Source organism: Mauremys mutica, chromosome 5, assembly GCF_020497125.1.
Source record: "Mauremys mutica isolate MM-2020 ecotype Southern chromosome 5, ASM2049712v1, whole genome shotgun sequence".
Lineage (NCBI taxonomy): Eukaryota > Metazoa > Chordata > Testudines > Geoemydidae > Mauremys > Mauremys mutica.
In genome coordinates, this window is record NC_059076.1 from 57,882,746 (window position 1) to 57,908,342 (window position 25,597).

The window sequence follows — 25,597 nt, forward strand, 5'->3', positions numbered from 1 at the left end:
AGAATGTACACTCCTCTGTTGTGAAGTAACACACCTTCTAGACAAGCCCCTAGACTCTACTGACCTCACTGCCTTTCTTCCAAAAAAAAGCAACCCCAAACCAACCCAGCAGCTGAGAATTTGGTGTATTTTCATCTAATCTGTTTCTGAATGATGGGATTATTTTTGGTAAGTATTTACTAAGGCGTCTGAGATTTAGGCATGGAATTAATGCAAAAGGAATTGTGCGGCACAACCCTGCTCCCTCTGAAGTCAGTGTCAAAGCTTCAAAAAAGTACAGGATTGGGCCTGGTGGTTTCAAATTTCACACAGCATGAGATTGGAACTAAACTTCGAAGAGCATGTTTAGAGACCAAACTGGCCTAGAACTATGTAACTTCATTTATTTATTACAATGGTGTTAATCTGCAGAAATTTGAGACCCCAGGGGATTATACCTGGCTACTTATCAAATAGCCAAGTGCTCTGAAAGGCATTGTGCGGATTATTAAATGTATGAATTTTCCATTTGTTATCTCATTGTGAGCAATGCAAGTCAGTGAAGTAGTCTTACTCCTCAACAAAAGAGGCACTACATGTCGTTTGATAGAGCTGCCTTTGAGCATCAAGATTTGTACAATCATGTGCGAAACCTCCTTTGAATTTTGCGGTCCAAACTCTTATACCAACACTGTAGCTGGATAACTCACCACTTTTACAGTTTCGTACTGAAGGCCTCAGTACCATTGACACAAACATTCATTTAATGACCAAATTCACCCAAGTGCAGCAGGCCCTGGTGAATGAACTTACAGGTAACTCTAGAAGGGCAACATGAGCCATATATACTTGTCCAAAAACACCATCTTCAAGCACTTAGTGACCCAGTGAACAGGCTGGAGTATGGACCACAGAGGAGCTGTGATACAGACTTACTTCAGCTTGTGCATGGCGTCCATTTTCCATCATGTCAGCTAAGGCAGAATTTCACTATAATGAACAGCAGTTCATAATTATACATGTAACAGCTAACACTATTGCCAGAAGATTTCCTGAATTTGTGTGTGCACTTTAAGTACTAAAAATTTTAAAAAGCTGCTTGCTTTACACTTACAGTCCGTAATGCTGTCATTGATGAAGATAGTAGTTTTGCTAGGCACCCCAAGCACTGCGTTCATGGGCATACGGAGAACCAGCTCAAACTTCTCTGGACCCTCCAACACAGGCTGCCCCAGGTCGTCGAGGATAGTCACTCGGAACACCTGCATCTTGACTCCAGGAGCAAAGTCCAGATTCCGGCTGATGCCCACGTAATCAATTCCAGCTGTTTGGGAAGCAAAAAGTACACAGCCACTCATTGCCATTTATTAAGATTTTACCATTTACTTGTAGAATATGTTCACAAAATCAAGACAGTTTGTGCCTTATTTTTCTGAAGAGTATTTATTTTGGATTTTTGTCACCTGTAAGTTTAAAAAATAAAAAGGAACAACGAGCATAAAAAGCAAAAAACAAACAAAGGTCCTGATCCTCATTTGCACTAAAGGCTTGTCTACCCAGCAAGTTACTGTGTGGCAAGCCAGGGTGTGAATCTACAACGCACTAGCTTGACGCGCAGTAACAGCCTGTATGGACACAGCTACAGTGCACTGAAAGTCGTGGAGAGCAGATTGTCTTACTACAGTACTCCCAGTTGCACTCCAGGACTTGCACTGTGCTGTAGCAATGTCCACACCGAATGTTGTTGCATGGCCAGTTGGCGTGCTGTAGATTCACACCCTGGCTTACCATGCAGTAACATCCTGTGTAGCAAGCCCTAAGGCCACTTTGCTTCACTCTGGCAGTACAAAAGGACTAGATGATCATAATGGTCCCGTTTGACCTTAAGTCTATGAGTCTATGAGACTAAAAATGTGTCTCTTTACACTGCCAGAATGGTGTAATGCTGTAAATGAGAAACAGGCCCATAGTCCATACAGTTTTAAAATAACTATTTGGCCAATACATTGAGCATCATGCACATGGACCATATTTGCTCTTAATAGTGAAATAGAATTACTCAGTGATCAGAAGCAGTTTCTGAAGTATTACTTTACAGGTTAGCATTTTAAAAATAAAGGAACAGACCTACAGTAATTCCACACAATCACTTGGGCTGGAACGGGCCGGTGAAACCCATCTCGAGCACAATGCCAGGATCACTGTATACCCAAAACATCCCTACCTCAGGATCTCATCATTAAGTGTTGACTTTCTATATATATATATATATATATATATATATATTTTTTTACAGTAACTTCAATACTGGTGAAAAGCGCTGGATTGACATCCTCTGGGGATGGATATTTGCTATTCACAGAAGAAGTAAAATAAAGTCTTGACTGGAAGATTTTCATAGATAGTAACTCCACTGCTTCCCTGCCAAGCACGTCCCACAGCCAAACTGATTTTATTCTAATTTCACAGCTCTTTGCACTATTTATTCCAAACCTTTCTCCTTCTCTGCACCTTAAATGCACTATTTATCACCTTTGATCAATGAGAACAATCATTTTCCCTTCTCCCCACAGCAAACTGAACGTTATTATTTATACGCTGCTATCATTTTGGCAAACTCTGAAGATAGTGAGTTGTCAGATGTAAATCTCGGCAGTGTGTCACTGCAACTCTCACAGTTCTTCAAACATGTTATAGGCACTACTTCTGATTAAGAACTTAGTCCTCACCAATTCGGAGCTTTATAAAATGTTATTTTGATTTATAAAATCATTTGAGTACAAAAATTTCTTTGAAAAGTTTCTTAACCAAATATTTCCTGCTTGGATATCTCACATAGATCCAAATGGAATTTCATCAAACTTTACAAATATTTGGAAAGTATGAGAAATTTCAGAGGAAAATTATTTTCTTCTGAAACAGTAAATGCCTGAAAATAAGGGGTTATAACTGAAGCGCCTCCTCAAATCAGACATGTAACATCCTGAATGCAACATTATTAAATTGCTTTGTAGCCAGCACAGAACCCTACAGGAATCCAATATCAATAAAAGCCTCCATTTCTTCCTGAACTAACAACGAGCCTTAATGTTTACCACACGCCATGTGTGGTTCTCTAATTACTTTCCTGACTTAGAGCTAGTCTACACTGGCAATGTGGCAGCACTTTAACATGCCTTGTGTGGTCGCGGTGCAGTGCTGTGAGAGCTCTCTCCCAGCACTGTTAAAAAAAAACCCACCTTGAGGGGCGTAGCTCCCAGTGCTGGGAATGCAGATCCCAGCGCTGGTGCACTGTTTACACTGGCACTTTACAGTGCTGCAACTTGCTGCGCTCAGGGGGGTGTTTTTGCAGCGCTGTTACAGTAGTTCCATCCAAACCCTCATTTCTCCTATTTCCCTGTATGAATATCATAAGTTATTTAATTAAATGCCACTTGTACTTATTAAAGCCCTTTATTACTTGTTATTTTGGCAGCAGCACTGACCATTTATTACACACTTATTAAAAAAAGAAAAGACCGCTTTCAACTTGATTAACGGGACGGTCACTGAAGCATTATTTGTCTTTTGCCAGCATATCACCAGTGAGGAGGAATGAATGATCCTGTTTGCTTCCCAATACCTAGCAGTTACCACAACTGCCCTTTATGTTACTGGCTGCTTAATTAAATTCAAACAAACATCATCCCAGCAAAACTCCATCCTACCCAAATGCTCCCAAAATCCCTGAAAGAGATAGTCTTTACAACCTGGCCGAGAGATGAGCTATTTTGCTGTCAACAGGTCTGGGCTACTTTCGAACAAAGTGAGGAAGGGAAGGTCCCAGGGCTCTCATGGAAAATGCAGTGCCAGCAGTTTCCTCTCTAATAACTGAGGGAAATCTAGCTTGTATACCCTCTGTTCTCTGCAGCTGTGGCAATATTAAATGGGAAAAGAGGTAGTCTCTAAGGTAGACTGACCCCAACCCAGTGAGGGCTTTATAGGTTAAAAAAATAATTACACCTTGAATTCCACTCATGAACCAACAGGCAGCCAGCACAGACCACAGCGCACTGGTGACATGTGATCCTGGTGAAATACAGCAGGTCAGGAGTGGACATTGCCATTCTGCCCCATGCAGAGCTCATTGCAGTAATCTTATTACAAGGTTAGGGGTTTGTTATAGAAGTGGATGGGTGAGATTCTGTGGCCTGCATTGTGCAGGAGGTCAGATTAGATGATCATAATGGTCCCTTCTGACCTTAAAGTCTATGTTTCTATGTTATAAACTCTTTACTAGAAGCAGCAGGAATAAAGCTATCCTGGCCACTGTATCTTATGATCATCTAAAGCAACTGGAGGCCTAACAACACCCCTAAGTTGCAAACTCAGGTGACCAGTGGCAGAGGAACATACTCAAAGGGGACAGTATTGTCTGTGCCATCTGTTCTAGTTGCTTCCCCCAGCCTATCCTCATTACTTCAGTCTTGTGTGGATTGAGCTATAATCATCTTATTAACATTCATGCCCCAGACTCTACCAGATGTTGGTGAATGAAATCATCTGCACTGTCTGAGTTACACATAAAACTGGGTATCATCTGCCTGCTGAAAACACCAGATTCCACACTTCAATAACCCTGCCAATAGCCTCACACATGCACATTGAATCAGAGGAGTATCAAGAATAAACCCTGATAGCACCCCATGTGAGTACAGATCAGAGAACAATCTGAACAACATTTTTTATTTGAAAGCAACTCACCCTCCGCTGATACTGGCTCCGTTTTCCTGGAACGTGCAGTGACGGAGGCCGGTTTGGAGAGATCTGTTCCAGTTCTCCAGACACGAACTTCAACGTAACCCGCACTTTCATCCACCCAATATTCAGTGTCACCAAAGTATAAAGCAGGTTCTAAACACAGGGACAGAGAAAGAGGGGAACAGAATGGAGACAGGGTAAATTTTCCAAAGAGCCTTTTCCAAAGAGCCTCATTTGTGCATGTGTAAATATGAGGACATGTACTTGCACTCTGCAGGCACACACAGCTGGTCACCTTCTACCACCTGTACGCCCACTTTCAATGCTCTTAACACCTGCATGGAAACAAGTGTCAGAAACTGCACCTGCAAAGCCCATTGACACCAATGGAATTTGCAAGTATAAATTTCAACACTTGTGAGCACACAGGTATTAAATAATTGAACATGTGCATGCTGGTGTTAAAGTGTGTGCAGAGGCATGTATGTGCATTTTTTGTCCTCACAAGTGGAGGGCATGCTTTGAAAATGTGCTTTTAAGAGTGAGAAAGTATTACATTTCCTGAAGGTTTCTGATTTTCCCCTCTGTGACTGGGGTAGTTCAGTTTAAGAACCTCAGTATTCATTCTAGCAGTTTAGCTTCACACCAGTTCCAAAAACTGTACTGTATGTAGCCAACAAAGGAGTGACTCTCTGGGGGTTACCCTCACGGTATCTTTTCTTTTAACTAAAATAAAGTAGAAACATATCTGAAACTTACTATAAAGCAAATTTTAAAAAAAAATCCCCAAAAATACCAAGTCAAAGGGATATGTCAATTGAGGGGTAGAGTGGGGGGCGGGGAGCAAATGGAACTTCAGATATTAAAAAAATCTGTTTTTAATTACTATCAAAGCAAAATTTTGACATGGACATAGCAGTTTAAAATGTAATCTTTCTTCTCTCTCCTGCGATCCTCCCCCCGCTGCCAATGTGACAAACTGGCCTTAATTTTTAATCGGGAGGGGATGGAGTCTTAAGATCCAGATCAGGGAAAAGGTCAAAGTTAAAATGGGCTTAAGCAGTCACCCTGTTGTTTAGAGTAAGAGATCAAACATCACAAGACTGTTTCAAACTAGCAGTAATTTAGCAGCTTTTAGCAAATCAGGGTGGCTTGTGGAGGTAAGCAATGTCCTCTGAGTCCCAGCCAAAAAGCATGAAGCCTGCACTGGGGGTACTTTGCACTATAGGAAGGTATAACACATCGTACAGTGTTTTCTAGCCTCTATTCACAGCTTCAGCTACTTTTGTCATCTAAACAATAGCTGTCTTTATATTATGACATGTATTATCTGAAATCAGGGTTACTACAGCTTGACAAGTTTTTCCCATGCTACATATTATTACTGGTATGTAGTAATGCCTAGAATAGGTAACACCTGTAAGATCAAGGTAATACGATCTGTTTTCACACTGAAACCAGCACCTTTTCAATGGTAACCACTTTAGATGCCAGTTTAATACTTTGCACTTATACAGTACCTTTCAGAGGAAAGCTGTGTAAGTGCCATTATCCCCACTGAATCGTTGGGGAAACTGAGGCACAGAGGGGCTAAAGCTCAAATTCCCATAAATGGCCAGTTTTCGGTACCCAGTTGAAGACAACTAGGGCCTGATTTTCAGAGGTGCTGAGCCTGCACAGTGCCCAATGACTTTAGCTGTGGGTGCTTAGCACCTTTGAAAATCAGGTCCTAGTCAATGATGTTGGGCACCCAAAAATGGAGGCACTTCAAACTAGTAACCACTTTTGAAAAATTGGGTATAAGTGACTTATCCAACTCTGCACAGGGGGTCAGTGGCAAAGCTAGAAAAAGAATTTAGCTGTGTCTTTTGAGAATGAGAGCAGCATCTTTCAACTAACCCTTGCCACAGGCATTATCTACTTCATATACACACACATATGCATACATACAAAAATCGAAAAGCCATCTTGGTATGTCCAAACATTTGCCATCCAAGCTGTCAGCCATCGTTAGGTACATGCGGGAATTGTGTCGAGTCACTGAACTGTGAACTCTTGTGTTACTTTACTAACTGAGTAAAACCTAATCATCACAAGAGACTCTTTGTTGCTGTAGAGGAGACAAGGAACCTAGCAGGCATTATTAAGGAAGGTACAAGTGTTCCAACTGAGGCTTCATGCATATTTATTTCCAGCCTTTTGACAGATTAGATTTAAATAGACAAAAATAAGTTCTTCAACAGTCTGTGTAGTAGTAAGACTGACAAAATACAGACATTTTGGGATGGAGAAATCCAAGGAGAGATTTCGATATGAAACCAGGGGCTTTTGTTTACAACAGTAAAGGCAGTAATCACTTCCCTTTTTTCCTTCAGAAATGTGCAGACTTATGCAGCATTCAAAACAGAAGTTTTTGGTGCTCCACTGGATCACATTTCAGGCACTGTGGTGACCATAATTACTACTCCATTAGAAACCCCCACCTCCCCCACCAAAAAAAAATAAATTAAAAAACCCCCACCAAAGGTCTCAGGAACCTCCAGGATGTTCTGACATTGCTCTAGAAAGTAGATGAGAGTTTAATGATAAAGTAAATGACTTCAAGGTGCCCTATTCTCCTCCCACAGAATATGAGTTACTCCTACTGAAGTCCTGGGGAATTATTCATATCCTGAAGGGGAAGAATAAGATTCCAGATATCTAAATATTTGGGTGCTCCTTCCTGGCACATCTATCAGATTAACCAGTGACTAATAGTGCACTATACACCAAAAAAAGGGGTTATTTAACAGTGTAGAGCATAAAAAGATTAGATCTACTGAAGTCAATGGAGAAATTTCTGATTTACATCAGTGTAACTGGAATCAGAATCTGACCCATTGACTTTGAATGGACAGGGAATAAACTTTTTTTTTCCAAAAGCTCAATATAAATAGTTTATCATAATCATTCTAATTGCTTGGGGAGTGCAATTATAGAAACTGTGATTTTACTGATCTTGTTCACAAAGTACACTTGTCATTGTGCAATGTATTATAGTCCCTAGAAGGACAGCTAATAAGCTCTGCAGTTTCTCTTCTCTTCTCTTCCTCCCCCCCAAAAAAGAGATTGCCCCAGGTACTGGACTTATTTGAAATTAGCCTGGTTCATTTGCTCTATTGACATAGAAACTGGCTTTCAAATACCATATGTCCACTTTCTCACAAGTGGCTTAACAGGTTTTGAAGTATGAATAATAAATTCCTTTAAAATTTCAAGAGATCAAGCAATTTAACTTTCTTGCAGTCCAGGATAACTGTCTCGAGCTAAGCCTTCATATGTCAGGCTCAGTGGTGCAAGTAGAAATCATTTCTTGCTGGTACACTGCACTCATGGGAGGGACACATGACCTCCCCATGTGACCCACCAACACCACTCCTCCCCACCCTGGGGCCCCCAACGCTCTCCCAGTCCCCTCCCCATGATCCATATCCATCCCATGTTACCTGGGTGGGGAGGCTCAGTCCTCCTCCCACTGCACCAGAGATTTACGCTGTACAGATCCCAGGCATGACGACTCAGGAGAGGCAGCTGGTGGAGGACTGGGGGCTGGCTCCTCCTGTGTCTTTTTGGTACACCGTACCACCCTACTTATATCTTACCAGTATGGCGTACCTTACCACCCTACTTGCACCACTGGTCAGGCTCCTTAACTAAGAGAAGAGTAGCATTTTCTTTTTTTAATGCACATGTTGTGTCTACAAACACATGTACTACAAACTTATTACAACTTAAGGGATCAACACTGCTTCCATTGAAAATGAGCCTATAGTTTGGAAATGGGACTTAATGAAAATTTGATGACCTGTTTACTGCATTGTTCTTCCTCTCCTGATGCCTTCTATTGTTTGTCATCTCCATTGTAAAATCTTGTCTTAAATTGGATTGTAAGCTTTTTGGGACTGGCTCATACTGTCTCATATATGTGAAGTGCCTACTGCAATTAGAAAATGATCTAGATTGGGACTTCTGAGCCTAAGTCTAACAATGAAAAACAAAAATATGTATTACAACACTGTTCTTAATTTCTAATATTTGTGGTTACTGTAAGTTTCTAAAGGACAAGTAACTATGTACTTCTCATAATTCAAATGAATTTGTTTTTCATGCAATCAGAATATGTCTCAAGTATCAGAGGGGTAGCCGTGTTAGTCTGGTTCTGTAGAAGCAGCAAAGAATCCTGTGGCACCTTATAGACTAACAGACGTTTTGCAGCATGAGCTTTCGTGGGTGAATACCCACTCCTTCCACTACTTGCATCCGAAGAAGTGGGTATTCACCCACGAAAGCTCATGCTGCAAAACGTCTGTTAGTCTATAAGGTGCCACAGGATTCTTTGCTGCTTTTGCAAGATACTAGTGCTGTCTTGTACCCACGCTAAACCTAACATGGATCTGTGTCTGAACACCATCTCTTCACCTTTTCTCTAGCCCCAGTACTAGACTTACAGAAAGGGAATACTGCCTCAAACTATTGCACTGGTGTTTGAATGGCTGACATTTACCTCAGCTACACCATCTTTACTGTTAGAACAGATTTTCTGTAAGACATTGTTTAGTTTGTTAAAGGTGCCATGTAAATATTTAAATAGCACTAAATGCGGTAATAAAACTTTCTACAAACACCTGTAATTTTTACTGCTAACATCTGAATTCACTTTCTTTCTGTTCCAAGGAGAAAGCTTAGGTTGCTTACCCTGTGTGGCTCTGTGACTGTCACTGACATGTTGGAGCTCTAGAAATTCTTATGTCAATCAGCCCCTTAGTTCAAGGCTCTAGTGATCAAATATCTCTCTTAGTGCTGACACGTTTGATAATGGACTATCCGATAACCCAAACCTGTTCCATTAAGCATTCTGAGAAGTGTAAAGCAACAGACACAAGAAATAAAACCCAACACTTTGTTTCTTTACTTTCAGGAATCCTCTGGAAAGAAATCTTTTTTTTAAAAAAACCCACTAACCTAATTCTTTGGGTTTGATCACGCACAGTGCAGTTACTGAGTGTTGTGCATACCAGTGCAAGGTAAAAAATGATTACTGGTACAGGTCGTGCACATGGAGTCTGATCCAGCATTAGTGAGAGAAGTGCAGTGTGGCTGACAAGCTGCTCATGACTATTAAAGCATAAGAGAAGACCTTGCTAAGCTTCTTATTAGAATGATAAAGATCATGCTTCTACCTACCTAGCTACCTAGCCCTCCAAGGGTCAGATCCTACGCTCATTGAAACCAATGGCAAAACTCCCAGTGACTTCAATGGTATCAAATCAGCCCGGGTGCTCAAGTCTGTCTCCTCAGACACAACTGTCCTCTACTCACTTACCCCATTTGTACCCTGTGCATTTGCAGCTAAGGGCGTTCAGAGCTGAGACTGTACCATGCAGCATGGATGACTATGGCTAGCACTTCCCCTTAATCTTATCTGCCCCCAAGTGCAATCTCTACTCACAATTGTGCTGGAATGCAACAACCTTCTGCACCACGCAACCACTTAACAGCATTTTTTTCTTGTAAAATCAAATGCTTTTTATACACAGAGGTGCCTCTGTTTGAACAAACTATGGACTTTTTTGGCTTAGCTCACACTCCCCAACACTGACCATTTCTTCTAGGAGTGCAGCATGCGGAAATGTTATCAAATGGATAATTTCATGCACTGGATCTTTTCCTTCAATATCTTGTGTAGAAGCTGCTGCTGAAAGCTGACATCCTAACTCCGGAGTAACAAATGGAAATACAGGTACCTATAAAAGGGGTCAGCTTGTGTACTACAGCTCCCAGAACACAATTTACCATACTGAGGCCACAACAAGGGTTGTTTTTTTTTAATATTGTACTGCAGTAGGACAACTGTTTTGAATTTAAAAGGCCACAAGCCTAAAACGTGTTTCAAGTTTTGGGTTCAGTTACTGCAAAATATTTTGTCAGACTGTGGGCCTCCTGATCCTCCACTGCCTTGCACTTTGGGTAGTCATTTACATCTGCACAAAATGAGGGCATTGTGGGTGTGGAATGGGAATCAATCAAAATAGGAACCCTTCACATGTGTGATGATTTATACCTCTGAAAAGCACAAGGTGAAAGGAAGTGGAGAAGCAGGCACCATGACTGCAACTTTGCCACTAGCTCCAGAGTCCTCTTTCATCTGTTTTCATCCTCTCCTCTGCTACTTCCATTAGGTTTTGTTGCAACTCAGAGGACTAATAGAACTGTGGCATGGTGCACCTAGTCATGAGTAATTTGGTCAAAGAACTCTGTGCTGAGTTACCAGAGAAATTAAACACATTATTTGGGAGGCTTGGGCATACTCTTTGTATCTGTTGTTTTTAGCTTTTAAAAAGCTATCATTATTATTCTAGTAGGAAAGAGGCATTTTTTTGGTTTGAGAGTGCCTGCAAATCCCATTAAGCGTAACAATTTGAAATGTCAATTTGGCCCAAGTGTTCTGTCCAAAGCTCAAATCCAACACCAGCTACCAAAATTTGGGACGACAGAAAGTTGTTCAGCTTCTCATCTCTAGATCCAAAACCACCTATGTAGTTTTGGTTTCCAGATCAGATCCCACAACAGCAGGGGCCTGTTTTCTGGATCCAGTTCAGATTTGGCTCAGGATGACTGAAATCTCATTAAATCATCCAGTCTCAGAAAACTTCAGTCATTTTGGATCAAACTCCTCCAAGGACAATTCACAAGACTTATGAACCTAAGCCCAAACCCTAGTTCAGTCTGACACAAACGTCAAACCATAGCTGAAATTAAATCCAGATTTTGTCTAAACACCACCTCCTCAGACTACTATTAGCTCTTAAAAACTCCTCTCTTGAAATCTGAAGGGGACATGTTTCACTTTGAAGTCAATGGGACTGCTCAGATGCTTATAGATAAGCATATACTTAGACTGAGGCCTTAGAAAGTTCTATGACTAAAAGAGACAAGCAGAATAGCCTGATGCCAAATTAAGGACCGATAAGAGGCATGCTGCAGAACAGTGGCAATTCTCAGCTGCACCCTTTGATGGCATTAAGCTTGAGACAAGCACATAGCATGGGAAGAGTTTTTAGCTATAGCGACTAAGTGGATTTTTTTCCATGAAGGTAAAAAACCTGGTTTTTAAATCTGGAAAAGCTCTTTTCTTTTCATGGGTGGCTTAATTCCTCCTTTATGCTCTCATCCTGTTCCCAAAATAGGATAAAGGAGCAGAGATGTCACGGTCAGCAGAAATTATAATAGCTTTTAGACAAGCCTCATCTAGTTAAAGACCATTACATCTTCATTAACTTAAATACCTTGGCCAAATTCATCCCTGATGTAACTCCACTAGCTTCAGGAGAATTACACCAGGGATGAATATGACCCATTCTCCTCTTCATTTGAAAAAACAGCATATGATCTGTCCACATATCAATTTGCTAGTGTCTGTCTTGAATAGCTGAATTTCTGCAGGACAGGAAAAGTTAGACAAAAACAATACTTAATAGTAATGCTTGTTTCTGGATCTTGGTTTTATTAACATCTCTGCTTCATTTAACATAGTGAAGTAAATTTTTATTGTGGTGCATAGAAAGTTAGGCCCAAAATTCCCATGAGTATTGAAGGGAGTGGTATGCCTTGAGCCTCACTGAAAACACAAATCACTGCTTCAAGAGTTCAAAGATGCCCTACTCCTACACCTGACACTATGGAGTATAGTAAGGTGATGTGGTTAGTTAGTACACTAGCCTGTTGCCTCTAAAGATCAAGGTTCAAATCCTGTTTCTATCACAAGTGAAAAACTGTTTTATAGTCAAAGCCTAAACCCTAAAGACTCTCCTTACAAAATCTCTGCCTAAAACAGCACAATTAGATTCTGATAAAAAAAGGACTGGATTAGCATGGATAGTGAAGATTAGTATTGAAATACATCTGATAAACTATGCAGCTAAAATACATAGCTCGTCCTTTGCTGTCTTTGTGTCGTATTACCAGATCCTGAACCAAATTATTTTTCTTTCTTTCTTACCATCTCATAAAAACACACAATATCCATATCTTTCCAATAAAGTGATTAAACTAAACATATCAGGCTACAGTGTGTCATAAAATAAACAAGCCATTCCCAGCTGCCTACTATCTACTTCTAATCTTCAACCTCACCTAACAATACACAGTAAAAGTTCTATCCAGGGCATGGTACTTCACAGAGAAAAAAGTCTAATGCTACATATGGATTGCTTTCCAAAAACTAGACTAATCCTACACCTGTGCAAAATATTCAAAATAAGCATAGACTTGTACTTCAGTGATACAATAGCCAGTCTAATCTGATAGATCAATCCTTGGTTAATAAAATTGCAAGACTACTCCTAGACAAGGAATAAAATTCAGTGTAATCCTGGACTCTTTACTTCAGTAAGAAAATAGCTAGTGTAAACCCAGATCTATGATTCAGATAACCATTTGATCCTAAACCTACACTTCAATAGAACAAGCAGTTACTCCTAGGTCTATGCCCTTGTATCATAAAATAGTTTAACCTTAGTTTTGTGTGATGGAAAAATATGGTGAAAAAAAAGGCACCTAGCACAATAAGATCTACAAGGGAAAACCCTACAGAATAAAATTACTTCTGCCTACTCACCATCCTCTGTGCTAGCCAGGATTACTACTTTGGTGCTAGGAAATTTAGCGCCGAGTTGCCCACCAATTGGCATGCTCAGTGTGACATTGAAGGTCTCATCTTCCTCATACAAGGAATCATCAATAATGATGATGCGACAGGTTTTCTCTCTCTCATCCTTATCAAAGTGGATGATGCTGGTATGATCTTCAGGGCGGGAGATGTAGTCAGAATAGGATAACACAGTGGAGGGATTTGTGCCTGTGGCAGAGCCTACATTGGGGGTGGGAGGGAGAGGGAAGAGAGAGAGAGAAAATGAATGAAAGGGAATCAGAATATTGAGGAAAAAACAGTCCTTCCACGCTGCAACACAACAAAAAATGGTTTAAATGTATTTTATGCTGGTGCTGAAGTATAAATATATTAAAAGTAATTACTTAAACACCGGTAAAAATTTGTTGAGTTCTTACAATTAACTTCATAAAGTGTTAATATATTTCACGTCTTCAATAATATGCATGGAATAATGGGTAGCCACTTGCATTTTTATTCCTATATGTATGTTATCACAAGAGTAAAAACAAACCTTTTGCTTCTTGAAGTTACATTTTTTTAAGCTATTAAAACTCATTTGACAACAGTGAACAAATGCATTCCCTTTGAAAAGTACTTTTAAGTTGCAGCATTGCTTTTTAAACTAACATCTATGGGTCAGATCCTGCAGCTCTTATTTAAGCATGACTATGACTTCAGTGGACTTCCTCAAGTATAGATGAGAGCAGATTTTGGCCTATAACATATTAAACATTACTTCTGATCTTTGTTATACAGGATACCTCAAATACTGGGATGTCAAGAGTGTGTATGCAAAAATTAATATATTGTAATGAAATAAATCAACTATTTCTTTCTGTCCTGGCAGAAGACAACAATTTCATTTTATCTTCAAGTTGAGAAATCACACAGGTTCTCTGCCTGCAAATGGTGCCTGGATTGGACCCCCCCGACACTGTTGAAAGGTGATGATCAGTAGACAAATCTACATCTTGACAAATCTTCATAAATCCTTTTGCTCATTAGAACTGCTACATTTTTACTACGAACAAATCCTTTAAGGATCGACCTTGTATTGCACACCCAGAACGCTCACTGAAGTTTAAGATCAGAATCTCAGTCAAACAAATGGTACAAATTCAGACTCAACTTCCATCTTGCTGTAATTACTAGGACATAAAAATCACTCTGGCTGACAAATATATTTACTTAATCTAAACACCGTGAGCCAAAATTTAAGACTTAGATGCCTAAAGTGAGACAACTAAATCTATATTAAACACCTTAAGTAGCTGGCTGATTCTCCAGAGGGCTGAACAAACTCTCATCTTGCAGTGACACCATGGTCCCCAATGTGCAGACTGTGGTCTTTCATGTGTCAGACAGGTACATGTAAGTGAGACTTTCAGGGATAGGAATGCATTAGGATAAAAAAAATAACAGTGAAGTGGAGGCTGCCACATTTAGGGCTTTGGATAAAACCCTGTTTTACTTGCAACCAGTTTGCTGGCCACATAGAACAACATAACAATTAGGTAATTGACTGTCTATTTGGGTAAAATGGCCAGTATTGCTAATGCCAGACAGATTGACAACCCACAGGGATGCAAAGTCCTAAATCACTCAGTGAGATCTTTTGTACCCCAGCATACCATGAAAGAGGGGGGGTGGGAGGGAAATGCTAGTAAACTCCTGCAAATCTCTCCTAAAGGAACAAATGACCTTTGAGTCCTTGACTTTCTAAAGATTCCTGCCAGTTACAGAGGATTCCTGACTATGACAGCCAAGGTATGGAGCAAAATGGAAGGAGAAGACTTTAAACAGACTTTCTGAACTAGAAGTTAAAAAGAAAAAAAGGCTACAAATCTGAGAATGAGCTTCAATTTTTCCTGCTCAGAGAGCATGCATAATATTGATATCACAGGCTTTGATTAGCTGATAGAGGACTTCTTTCTACATGAAAAAGAGTCTCATCAAAATCTCCACATTTCACTGCTCAGACTAAATGCCAGCATCTATCTAAGCTTAGTTTCATTTATTAATGGTCATTGCCTTATCTTTATGAAATCTAGTCCCCTAGTACATTTTATTTTTCATCATCAAATAGTTATCTAGTATATATTATAATAGGCAGCATTTTGCCCTCCGCTGTCATCTTCCTTTTTCAATTTATAGTAAATTCAACAATAATCAGCTCTGACAGACAGATCCAGAGATTACAGCATTATCCTGAGTGCACTGTGTATGAAGGTAAATTCTGTTGGGAAATTTAAGATTTAAAAACAAAAAATCCCTGTGTGATATAAATCTAATTCTCAGTGCTCTGCCTGTATTCATGAAAGTAATTCAATATGTAGTATCAAATCAGGAATGAGCACAATTCCAGGAAGTTGCATCGGGAAATCCCTGAACTTTTGGGGAAGCTGGGATCTGGGTCTGCATTTTTCAGCTGTCATCTACCCTTATAGGATATGTCTACATTGCAGCTGGGAACAAGCCTCCCTGCCCAAGGAGACAGACTCACACTAGCTTGGCTTGAGCTAGGGCACTAAAAATAGAAGAGTGGCCTTTCTGGCACTGGTAGAGGCTCAGGCTAGCTACCTGAGCTCAGACCCAAGGAATTTGGTGAGTGTGAGCTAGGATGCTAACCTCAGCATCTGCTGGTGCTGCAACGCTCACACTATTTTTAGTGTGTTAGCACAAGAGTCTGTCTGCTCAGGCTGGGAGGCAGTGCTAGGGTGACCAGATGTCCCGATTTTATAGGGACAGTCCTGATTTTGGGGTTTTTTTCTTCTATAGGCTCCTATTACCCCCACCCTATCCCGATTTTTCACACTTGCTGTCTGGTCACCCTAGGAGGCACATTCCCAGCAGCAGTGCTGATATACCTGTAATGACCCACCCAAAAATCTGGATCTGAATTTAGGGAAAGTTTGAATCAAAATCTGGATGTGATCTTTGCAGCTCAGGCCCATCTCTTCATAAAATGCCCTATCTAATGAAGTAGGGTAAGAACTCTGTTAAAAAGTATTATGTTTTAAAGTAATGAGGAAAACATAATTTGTGGAATGTTCTATGTCCATTACCTACAGGAAAGAGAAGTGGAAATCAATGCCTTTGGTGTGACAATTTTGAAATATAAATTCCTATTACAGTATCAGCTTAGATTAGATGATGTTTCATATACAGTAAAAGGATTAGGGATCCATTACCACGCTGTATGGTCCCAAGGTCACTGAAGTCAATGAAACCACTCATACCTAAAATTAGGCACATTCTAAAGTACCTTGCTGAATCAGGACCTATATCATCAACAAAGGATACATAGTGAAATGTTTTCAACTAGAAGTTTTGTTGTTGGTATTTCTGCTTCACCTAATTCTACCGTGAAGCTGTTGCTAAAGAAAAGCTGAATGGTGCGGTAGAGATTTGACTATCCTTCTGCTTCACTAGAAAAGGAGAAAGGAAAATGCCTATTTGAGTGTAATTATGAAGGGATTATGACACCGTTCTCCAATCAATCCACTATCTGGCTCCTGTATATATATTTGAGCAGTGATACAAGCTGCCTGAATCTCTCTCATTCTCTCTCTTCTTTTTTAAAGAAACTTCCAAAATGCTGCCTGCCTCAGACTGAGTCTTATTAACCAACCGTAATTTCTCAGGATGTTTGAGACATAACAGTAGTGAGGAATACAGGTTTTACTATATTCTGTGAAAAGGCTCCACGTCTTTGGCTTCTCCTCCCCTCTCCCGCCACAAACTGATGTATTCTTCCCCTCATGGAGGTAAAACTACTTTCTCCCTTCACTGGGAAGCTCATCCAATGATAAAGAGCTTGTCCATCAATGAAGAACTGTTTATCTTTAGAAAAAGCAAATGTATAAAGAAAGAAATTTATATAAATGTAGTGGCTGATTTTTTTCAAGAAAAGAAACAGCATAAAAGTATGTGACTGACAACTGGGGGAAACTTCCACCCCACAAAGATTTAGACAAACAGATACAATCTGTGTGTCATATACTGCCTATAAATGTCTTATTAACACTGAGAATAACTCTCCAGATTATGAAAGAATTTCTCCTCAACAAACCATATGCCTTTGCTTTTTAACCCTTTAGCTGAGGTCACCGGGACAGTGATTTCACTTTCTTTTCAGCATCCATCCAAACTCACGGGTGTTCAATTAGCTTCCTTCATTTATAGCACAATATGCAGGGGTAAAATGTGTCAGTTTTTGTCCTTCCACACTGCAGAAGAGAAAATTCTCACTCCAGTAATCAAATAAAGGGCCAAACTGCATCTTTCCCTCACATGGAAAACCCATGAGAGGCTTAGAGGGGCCAAAACACTTTGTAAGGTTCACCTCAGAGAAACTTTTCCCCCTCAGTAAGAGAAATTTGGGGGTTCATGGAGGATAGAAGTATGTTGTCTGAATCCCAGATTCCCTGGATCCATGGAGAAGGGAACCTCCAGTCTTGTGGAATCCTAGTTTGTGTTGGTCTTCTGCCTGTCCAATGCAACATGGCTCCCAGAAGCCATATTATTGTAAAGTAATAGTGTGCAACACTGGATCTGATCCTGTGAGGTGCAGAGTGCCCTTAACTCTACTAGGAGCAAAGCTGCTGAGTATCTTCCAAGATCAGGCTGACAGATTATACAAGCTTGGATAAAACAATTCTGATCTCCCTCTTTCATGTAGTCTACATACATTGAGATACTAAAAGAATATTGCATTTTACATATAAAGAGGAGTTGCAAGCGCTACACCTATGCAGTAAATTTGAATCACTTTAAATCACCATATCTGCATGTGCAAATGTGTCAGTGACTGAATTGTGAACAGTCCTACCTAATGCTTGGAGCAACAGTCCTGCCTACCAGTTAGAGTTGAATCCAGAATAGGGCAGGTCCAAGCAAAGCCAAAGGTGGTAGCTGGGAGTCAAAGACCAAAGCCTATGCCAAAGGCGTTGCAGTTTGAAGGTGGAGCCGAGGGTCTGAGCGGGGAGTCAGAGGTCAGGAAGGAGCTGGGGGCTGGAGCAGGAGCATATACAGGCTGGCGTTGGGGCATAGGAGCAAGGCTAGAGGCAGTGGAAGCAGGGACAGGATCAAGGAAGGCAAGGAATGTGTTGAGCAGCCACTGGCCTGCTGCTGCTACAGAGCTTAAGTATCAGCCTGTAGACTCCAGCAGCCAATCAGGTGGCACAGTCAGACAGCTTCACTCATTGGCTTGCCACGAGACTGGATCTGCTGCAGGCTGGCCCCTGACTAAATGCCACTGAGAAAGCTCCATGGCGAAAGTTAGTGAAGCTAAAGCAATCTAATCTCTGTAACACGGCTATAGACCAGTGTAATATTTGCATCTTGTCATGAGACCCCACAGCTAGGCTGACATACTTAACATCTGAAACTTCAACTGCCTCCTCCTTCCCAACAGCCGACATGCTTCACAAACACAAACCTATTTGCCTTAATGGATCTATAAATCTTTCAGCATGTGCAGAAACCAGAAAGTGTTTCCTAAAAGAAAAAAAAAAACAACCAACAACTCTCTTTATATATGCTGTTCACAACCTCTCCCACTATGGTCTGTATAATCGGAGTAAGAAGGTATCCTTTATCATAGGAGAGGTTGGTAGGACAGTCTATTATTAAGGTTGTCCAAAGTATGTCCCATTATAAGAATCTATTTTCAGTTTATAACTTTGACAAACTACAGACAATAATCTCTTTCACTACACAACCCTGATTCATCCCCAAAGCTGGTCTATCCTGTGCACTGAGTGAAGCAGGGGTTCTGTGAAAAAAATAATTCGTGGTGATGTAATTAAAGACTGTATCATAACATATACACACAAAGGGGCTGAATTATGGTTACACAGGAAACCTTAATTCAGGCATTTCCTATCTTTTGAGTGCTTGACTTTAAAACCTGAAGAATGTTAATTTAATGTAGGTTTTTGTGTTTAGTAAGAGATATGTTGTGTGGTTTAACACACAGTCAACTGTATTTGGTAAGGTGCAGTTCTTAAGACTCCAACAGATTTGTTTTAAGGGCTAAGATGAAACCACTGTGAGACTATGGCTATTATGACCTGATACACATGAAATAAGGGCATAACTATGAGGTCAAGGTCCTCTTAGATCCCTGTACTATAGATATTGTTTATGAATGTTCACTCAAATATCTTACAGATGAACTGTCAAGTTAAAATGAAAAATGCAAGCTAAGGCCTCTATCTTACAAATTACTGTGGGTGGGTGGATACCTTTACCCACACAGTCCCACCAAAACCAAATAGGGCTCCATGCAGGAATAGAGGTCTGCCTACTCCGAGATAACTGAAAGATCTGGGCCATAGGGGCTAATTGTGTCAGCAATGCTACCAAATTATTTACTCTGGGTTGTCCTTAGCTAAGCAGAGAGCACCAGAGGATTTTACAATCACTGAAAAGAATATTTTAAAATGTAAGCTACAATGTATTTCAGAGCTGTATTGCCTGGCCTGTGGCATGGTCAGTGGGGCATTTAGCATACATTTCTGGGTTTATATATCTTGTAAATTAATTTCTGAAGTACACTGATTGTATACACTTTTGATATGAGCATGGTCTCAAGCTGCACAAACATGGTCCATCCAGCACACATAAAATAGTTTATCATGAGTGACCCTAGTAACAATTTTGTGTATGTAGGCCACATGGATCCCATTCCTGCAAATTTGCTTAAATGTACATACTACAGAGTTCCACTCATACCAATGGAACTACTCATGGTAGATAAAATTATGCATATGGACCAGAGTTTGTAGGCCACAGAATCCATGCAATTTCACCTTGGAAGATGGACAGCTAAGCCACTGGTTGAAAGATGAAATAGTACTTCAGTGGCAACAAGAACTTCAGAAATATAAACAAAAACAAAATACATGTTAGCTGTAGAGTAATCGCTTATTTTCCTCTCTATACTGTAGTATTTGATTCTGCATTTAATTTTATTAGGATTAAAGCACAATTTTTGAAATTGGGCAGACTGCCGTTATCTGTTGAATGCCAACAATAGCATCTTGCTCAGAAAGTGTATACCAGACTTTTTGAAAACTATCCCTAAGATGGGCACTAGACAAATGAAAAATAATAGATAACTTGCAACCAAAAATAAGACCTGATCCAAAGCTTATTGAAATCAATGGGACACTTTCCATTTGATTTCAATAGGCACTGGACTGGCCCCATATTGAATAACATACATGTACATTCATATTAATGAAGTGTCTCTATTACTCCATGTAAAGGCTGGCACAACATTGTATATCTTTGGAATCTTAGTAGGTAACATACCCTGATATGTGGAACAAATGACCATTAGTTCTTGACTGATATCTCCAGATCTCCTAACAGGAATTAACAGCTCACCAATATCTTCCTCTACTCTGTACTCCAGCCAGGGAATGTACACTATAGATTCTGGAAAACAGAAAGGGTAAGAGACAGAGTATAGGTCAGTGCTGATGTCATTGATGAATTTGGTCAACAGAGAGGTCTAATATGCTGTGCTAAATCCTTATATATTTTGTGTAGCTGCATTCAAACCAATGAGAGTTTGACCTGAATCAGGATTCAACTCAACAACTGAATCAAGACCCCAGGACTCAGCCCATGGACTGCCATGGGAGCTGCAGGTGTGTGACATTACGCCCCATGTTCTTTATGAAAATATGCTTATGATATGGATATGACATAACTAAAATATACTTTATGCAAGATGGCTCATGTAAGATATCATTGGAAAAATCATGATTTACTAAATGTGATTATCCAATTTGTATGCCTGTATAACTTCTGTATCTGAAGTTAGAAATATTGACCATGTATCTGTATTTCAAATGTGCTACTTTGGGTGTCACCCACAACTAGCCCTTCAGGTACAACAATGGAAAAGCCAATGGACTGTGAAAGGGCTTAGTCTTCCTGTGGATGCTCCAGACAGCCTGTAAGTAATGTCTGCCACAGCCCTGCAGAGACATGGGTCTGAGTCACTTGGTATTGGACCCCCAGCCCTTGGAATGCCAGTGGTTTTCCACTGGAAGACAAATGGTTCCCGCCATACCCAAAAGCTATATAAGGCAGGGGAGTGATATCATGGTGGTTCTCCTCTGTCTCCCCACCCAAAGAGACACTGAAAAATACCTGGAAGCAAGAACTGAATTGCGGGGAGAAGAGTTGAGCCCACGTTGGAAGGGCATTGGCTTGTGATAATACCTGAAGTCTCAAGCTGCAGGCCAATGCAAATGCCTTTCAAGACTTTCTGAAATCTGGCTGTGACAATATTTAGGGTGAGAAATTACTATCTGTAGCTAATTTATTTAGTGAATCAAGCTTAGTTTGCGTGTTTTGTTTCATTTGCTTAGTAATCTGCTTTGTTCTGTTTGCTATCCCTTTAACCACTTAAAATCTGCTTTTTATAGTTACTAAAATTTTTGTTTAGTTTATTATTAAACCCAGTTTATGTAATTTCTAGTCGCGCATATCTCTTTTCACATTGAGGAAGAGGGTGAATGTTATGAGCTTGCGCTGTGCAGATTTTTCTATACAGTGCAAGACAGTATTATTTTGGGTTTTTCTTCCAAAAGGGGTGTGCACATAAGTGCTGGGTGAATCCTCTCACACAGAGCTGACTTCAGTCTGTGTCTGCAGCTGGGTGTGGACCTACCTGTGTGTGTGCTGCAAGAGGCTGGAGAGCCTAATTCAGCAAAACAGGGAGAGGGAATCCAGGCTGGTGGAGCAGGAGAGGCTCAGTTAAACCCAGTACATCAGGTGGCATCCCGGAAGGGAGGGGGGGGGGTCCAACCCGTCATAGGGTGATCACCATTTCTCAGGATCATGAATTTTGTGTTCCAGAATGAAAGAAGGGGAGCAGTAAGTGCCACATACCATCACCAGGATCCACAATTTCAACTGTTGCTATTTCTGGAAACTCAAGGGCAGCCATGATAGGATCAGACAAAATGATCTGGAAAGTTTCAGATGCTTCATATTCATCATCTATGGTTATCCTCACTCGCCAGGTAGCTGTGGTCTGTCCTGGATTAAACTGGACTTGTCTCTGAGCTTTCCCTTTGAAATCTTTATCCTTTTCTGCTGTTCCATCTTTAGTCCCAATACCTGAGTAAAAATTGGAAAAATCATTGACTTCCCAAAAGTTTGTGTGTAAAAATTGGAAAAACTATTGACTTCCCAAAAGTTAAAGTGTAATGAATCAACTGAATAAGACAAGATTGTATTTTCTTTTACAAGTGTCTGCCAATTACAGATCTTTAGAAAAAAAGTGTTTGTAAGACAGACCATACATTGCTGGAAAATGTATTATGGGGCACATTTTAAAATGTGGTACTCAGGACCTCACCCTGCAAACACTTATGAATATGAAGAACTTTATAGTATGAATAATTCCACTAATTTACCCAATATGTACCTAAAACCTATATTAGCATGTACAACTACTTCAGTGTATGGTTTCTTGGCAAATATAGATTTGAATTGAGAAGGTCTGCTCACACTGCAAAATTACTCATATGCATAAGTGTTTTCTGGGTTAGGATCTCAAAGCATGAAAAAAAATCTACATGAACTAATTGCATACTTGAGCAGTTACTTGCACACATAAATGCACATTTTTCCTGTTCAATGGATGTGCACATATTCATTGCAGGCACAACAAAGGCATCCACATTAAAAATTTTTGTCCCATCCTAGCACAAATTGGCCACTACATAATCACAATAACGTCTTGACTGTAATTTCTCTAGTTGCTTTTTATTGGGTTTGTGCTTGTATTAGTTTAAGATATATGGAATTCTTTCCCATTGATGTAATTCATTCCTTTATTAGATCCCTGAGGATTTCCCCCATTCACACAACCCTTACTCTTGTAGACCTACTCATGCAGCCACCAACTTGCCAGAGAGAATGACTTGACTGGACCCTTTTCCAGGAATCACACAACATAGAGGTGGACAAGCCCTACTAAGTCATTTAATCTGTAGGGTTCTTCCTACAGAAAATGTACTTGTTTTATTCCCAGTCTAGTTTTAAAGTGTTGTAAGTAGTCAGGTTTCCATTACTTCCATTAAGATATTATCCCCCCCCAGCTAAGAAGGTTTTCCTTTGAAGTTGCACATGGATCCATTTAGTCTAAGCCAGAATTATACTGATAGCGGATTTAACCCTAAGAAGGTTTAGACTGATACCTAAATCAGATGGCTAGGGCTGTGACAGCTCTAGAGAACACTCATAAAAGATGTGTATCTCAGGAGAGAAGTTAAAACAACCAGAATGACAGAGCAGTTGTTCCAGTATGCGAGAGAAATACATACAGAGAGATACAGTCTCAAAACTTGAACATACAGCTGGAAATCTAAGAGAGGTATGCCACATCTCTGAGTTATAAGATGCATTTTGCTTTTGCTATTTACTATCCTTCAAATGTGTTCATAGAGTATTTCCTGTTTCTGTGTCAACTCATTTCACCCCAGCAAGGAAATAACTCATTCCTGAAGTCCAAATTTTCCTGACTGTGTAAGTGCTATAGCTTCATACAACTGTACTTAAAGACTTTAGGAACTGGGGTCTAGTGGAAAGATCAAGATTCTTGGATTCTCTTCCTGGCTTTGCTTCCAACTTTGCTTCCAACTGTCTGACTTTGTTCAAATCACTTGAAACCTATCTGCATCAGTTTACCCATCTGTAAAATGGTCCTTATAATAATGACTACCTATTGGGGTGTCATGAGGTTTAAACTGATTAATGTTTGTAAAGTACTTTGAGATCCACTGCCAACAGCATTACAGAAGTACAGTGTTTTTAATAAGAAACATTTTTTAACAAAGTGGAAGGCACCGTATTTTAAACATATAGCATAAACCAACCTAGATGTGTATTGCAGAGAAAGAGAGTTATTTCATTTAAAATTTAAAGAGTTTTTGCACTTTAATTTTTCAGCTGTAGAAATTTTACAGTTAGGTAAATCAAGAGAGCGTGAGCAAACTAATAGACTCCAACTGTGAGTTTAATGAAGCAAGGCTCTATACCCCACCCTGGGGTTTTGGTGTTCATTACTGTCTAAAGGTTTCTACCCAGCATCAGATCAAATAGGTGGACTTTTTTTTTATTATAGTTTGACACTAGCAATTATGAAACACTTTACTTCCCTGAGATGAGACTAATGAGCCCCTGTCATGTTGAATCCCTTACCTGATTATGAGAGAATCTGATATCCTGAAAACTGCAGTGTAAAATCATTCCCAAATTAGGACTCCCAGTTCTTACACTTCAGAAATATTTAGGAATGCTTGATTTAATACTCAGGCTAAATGGACACTGCTACTTAAAATCCTTGATCTGAGGCACATGGAGTGAAAGCACACTTAGAGCAGAGTATCCAGAGGGACACTACTTAAAAAAGAAGGAAGATCTTTTGGCCCTCTTGACCTAGACTTTTTCTAGGTCAAAGAGAAGAGCTCTCTCATTCTGACTACAGGCATATGAACCTATTTGTCAAATCAATCCCTCCTGTACAAGAATGCATGGAAAGAGGAAAAGTTACAATTTCTACATATTTGAATCAGTGGAATACTTCATGCATTCACTAATCAGGAGATAGGATTAGTTGCCAATAGCTAGTGTAAATGCCCGACTTTCTGAAGGATGATGGATTATACATACATTTGGTATTACAAATTATGGTTTAACTGTAGAAAAAAATCTTTGTAAAGAGGGTTTTTTCCCTTCTTTTTCTGCCAGTTCATGTAAAGATGACAAAATACCTACTACCTGTTGCATCACATTTTGCAGTTGTGGGCAGTTGTAATAATAGGCCAGTGAGAAAGGTTACCAACCAGGCCAACACAAATCATTACAATGTATTCATAGATCTTTAGAACTGATAGGACCTTATGGTCATCTAGTCTGATCCTCCTGCAGAATACAGGTCTGAGAATTTCACCCTGTAACTTCTGCATCAAATCCATAACTTCATTTGAGCTATAGCATATCTTTTACAAAGATATCCAGTCTTAATTTAGAGACTTCAAGAAACAGAGAGTTCACCAGATTCCTAAGTAGGCTGTTCCACTGATTAATTACACTCCCTGTTACAGATTTACACCTTACTTCTAGTCTGAATTTGTC

The 25,597-nt window shown here is 39.9% G+C and overlaps 1 protein-coding gene across 1 annotated transcript in view; it reads right to left on the reverse strand.

The window, feature by feature from the left end:
- FREM3 (FRAS1 related extracellular matrix 3) overlaps nt 1-25,597 on the reverse strand; it is a 102,897-nt gene that overhangs the window by 25,734 nt on the left and 51,566 nt on the right. The window contains 5 exon segments of the mRNA XM_045019234.1: nt 1,094-1,303; nt 4,723-4,872; nt 13,376-13,627; nt 20,750-20,875; nt 22,343-22,573. Coding sequence (XP_044875169.1) covers nt 1,094-1,303; nt 4,723-4,872; nt 13,376-13,627; nt 20,750-20,875; nt 22,343-22,573 — 969 coding nt within the window.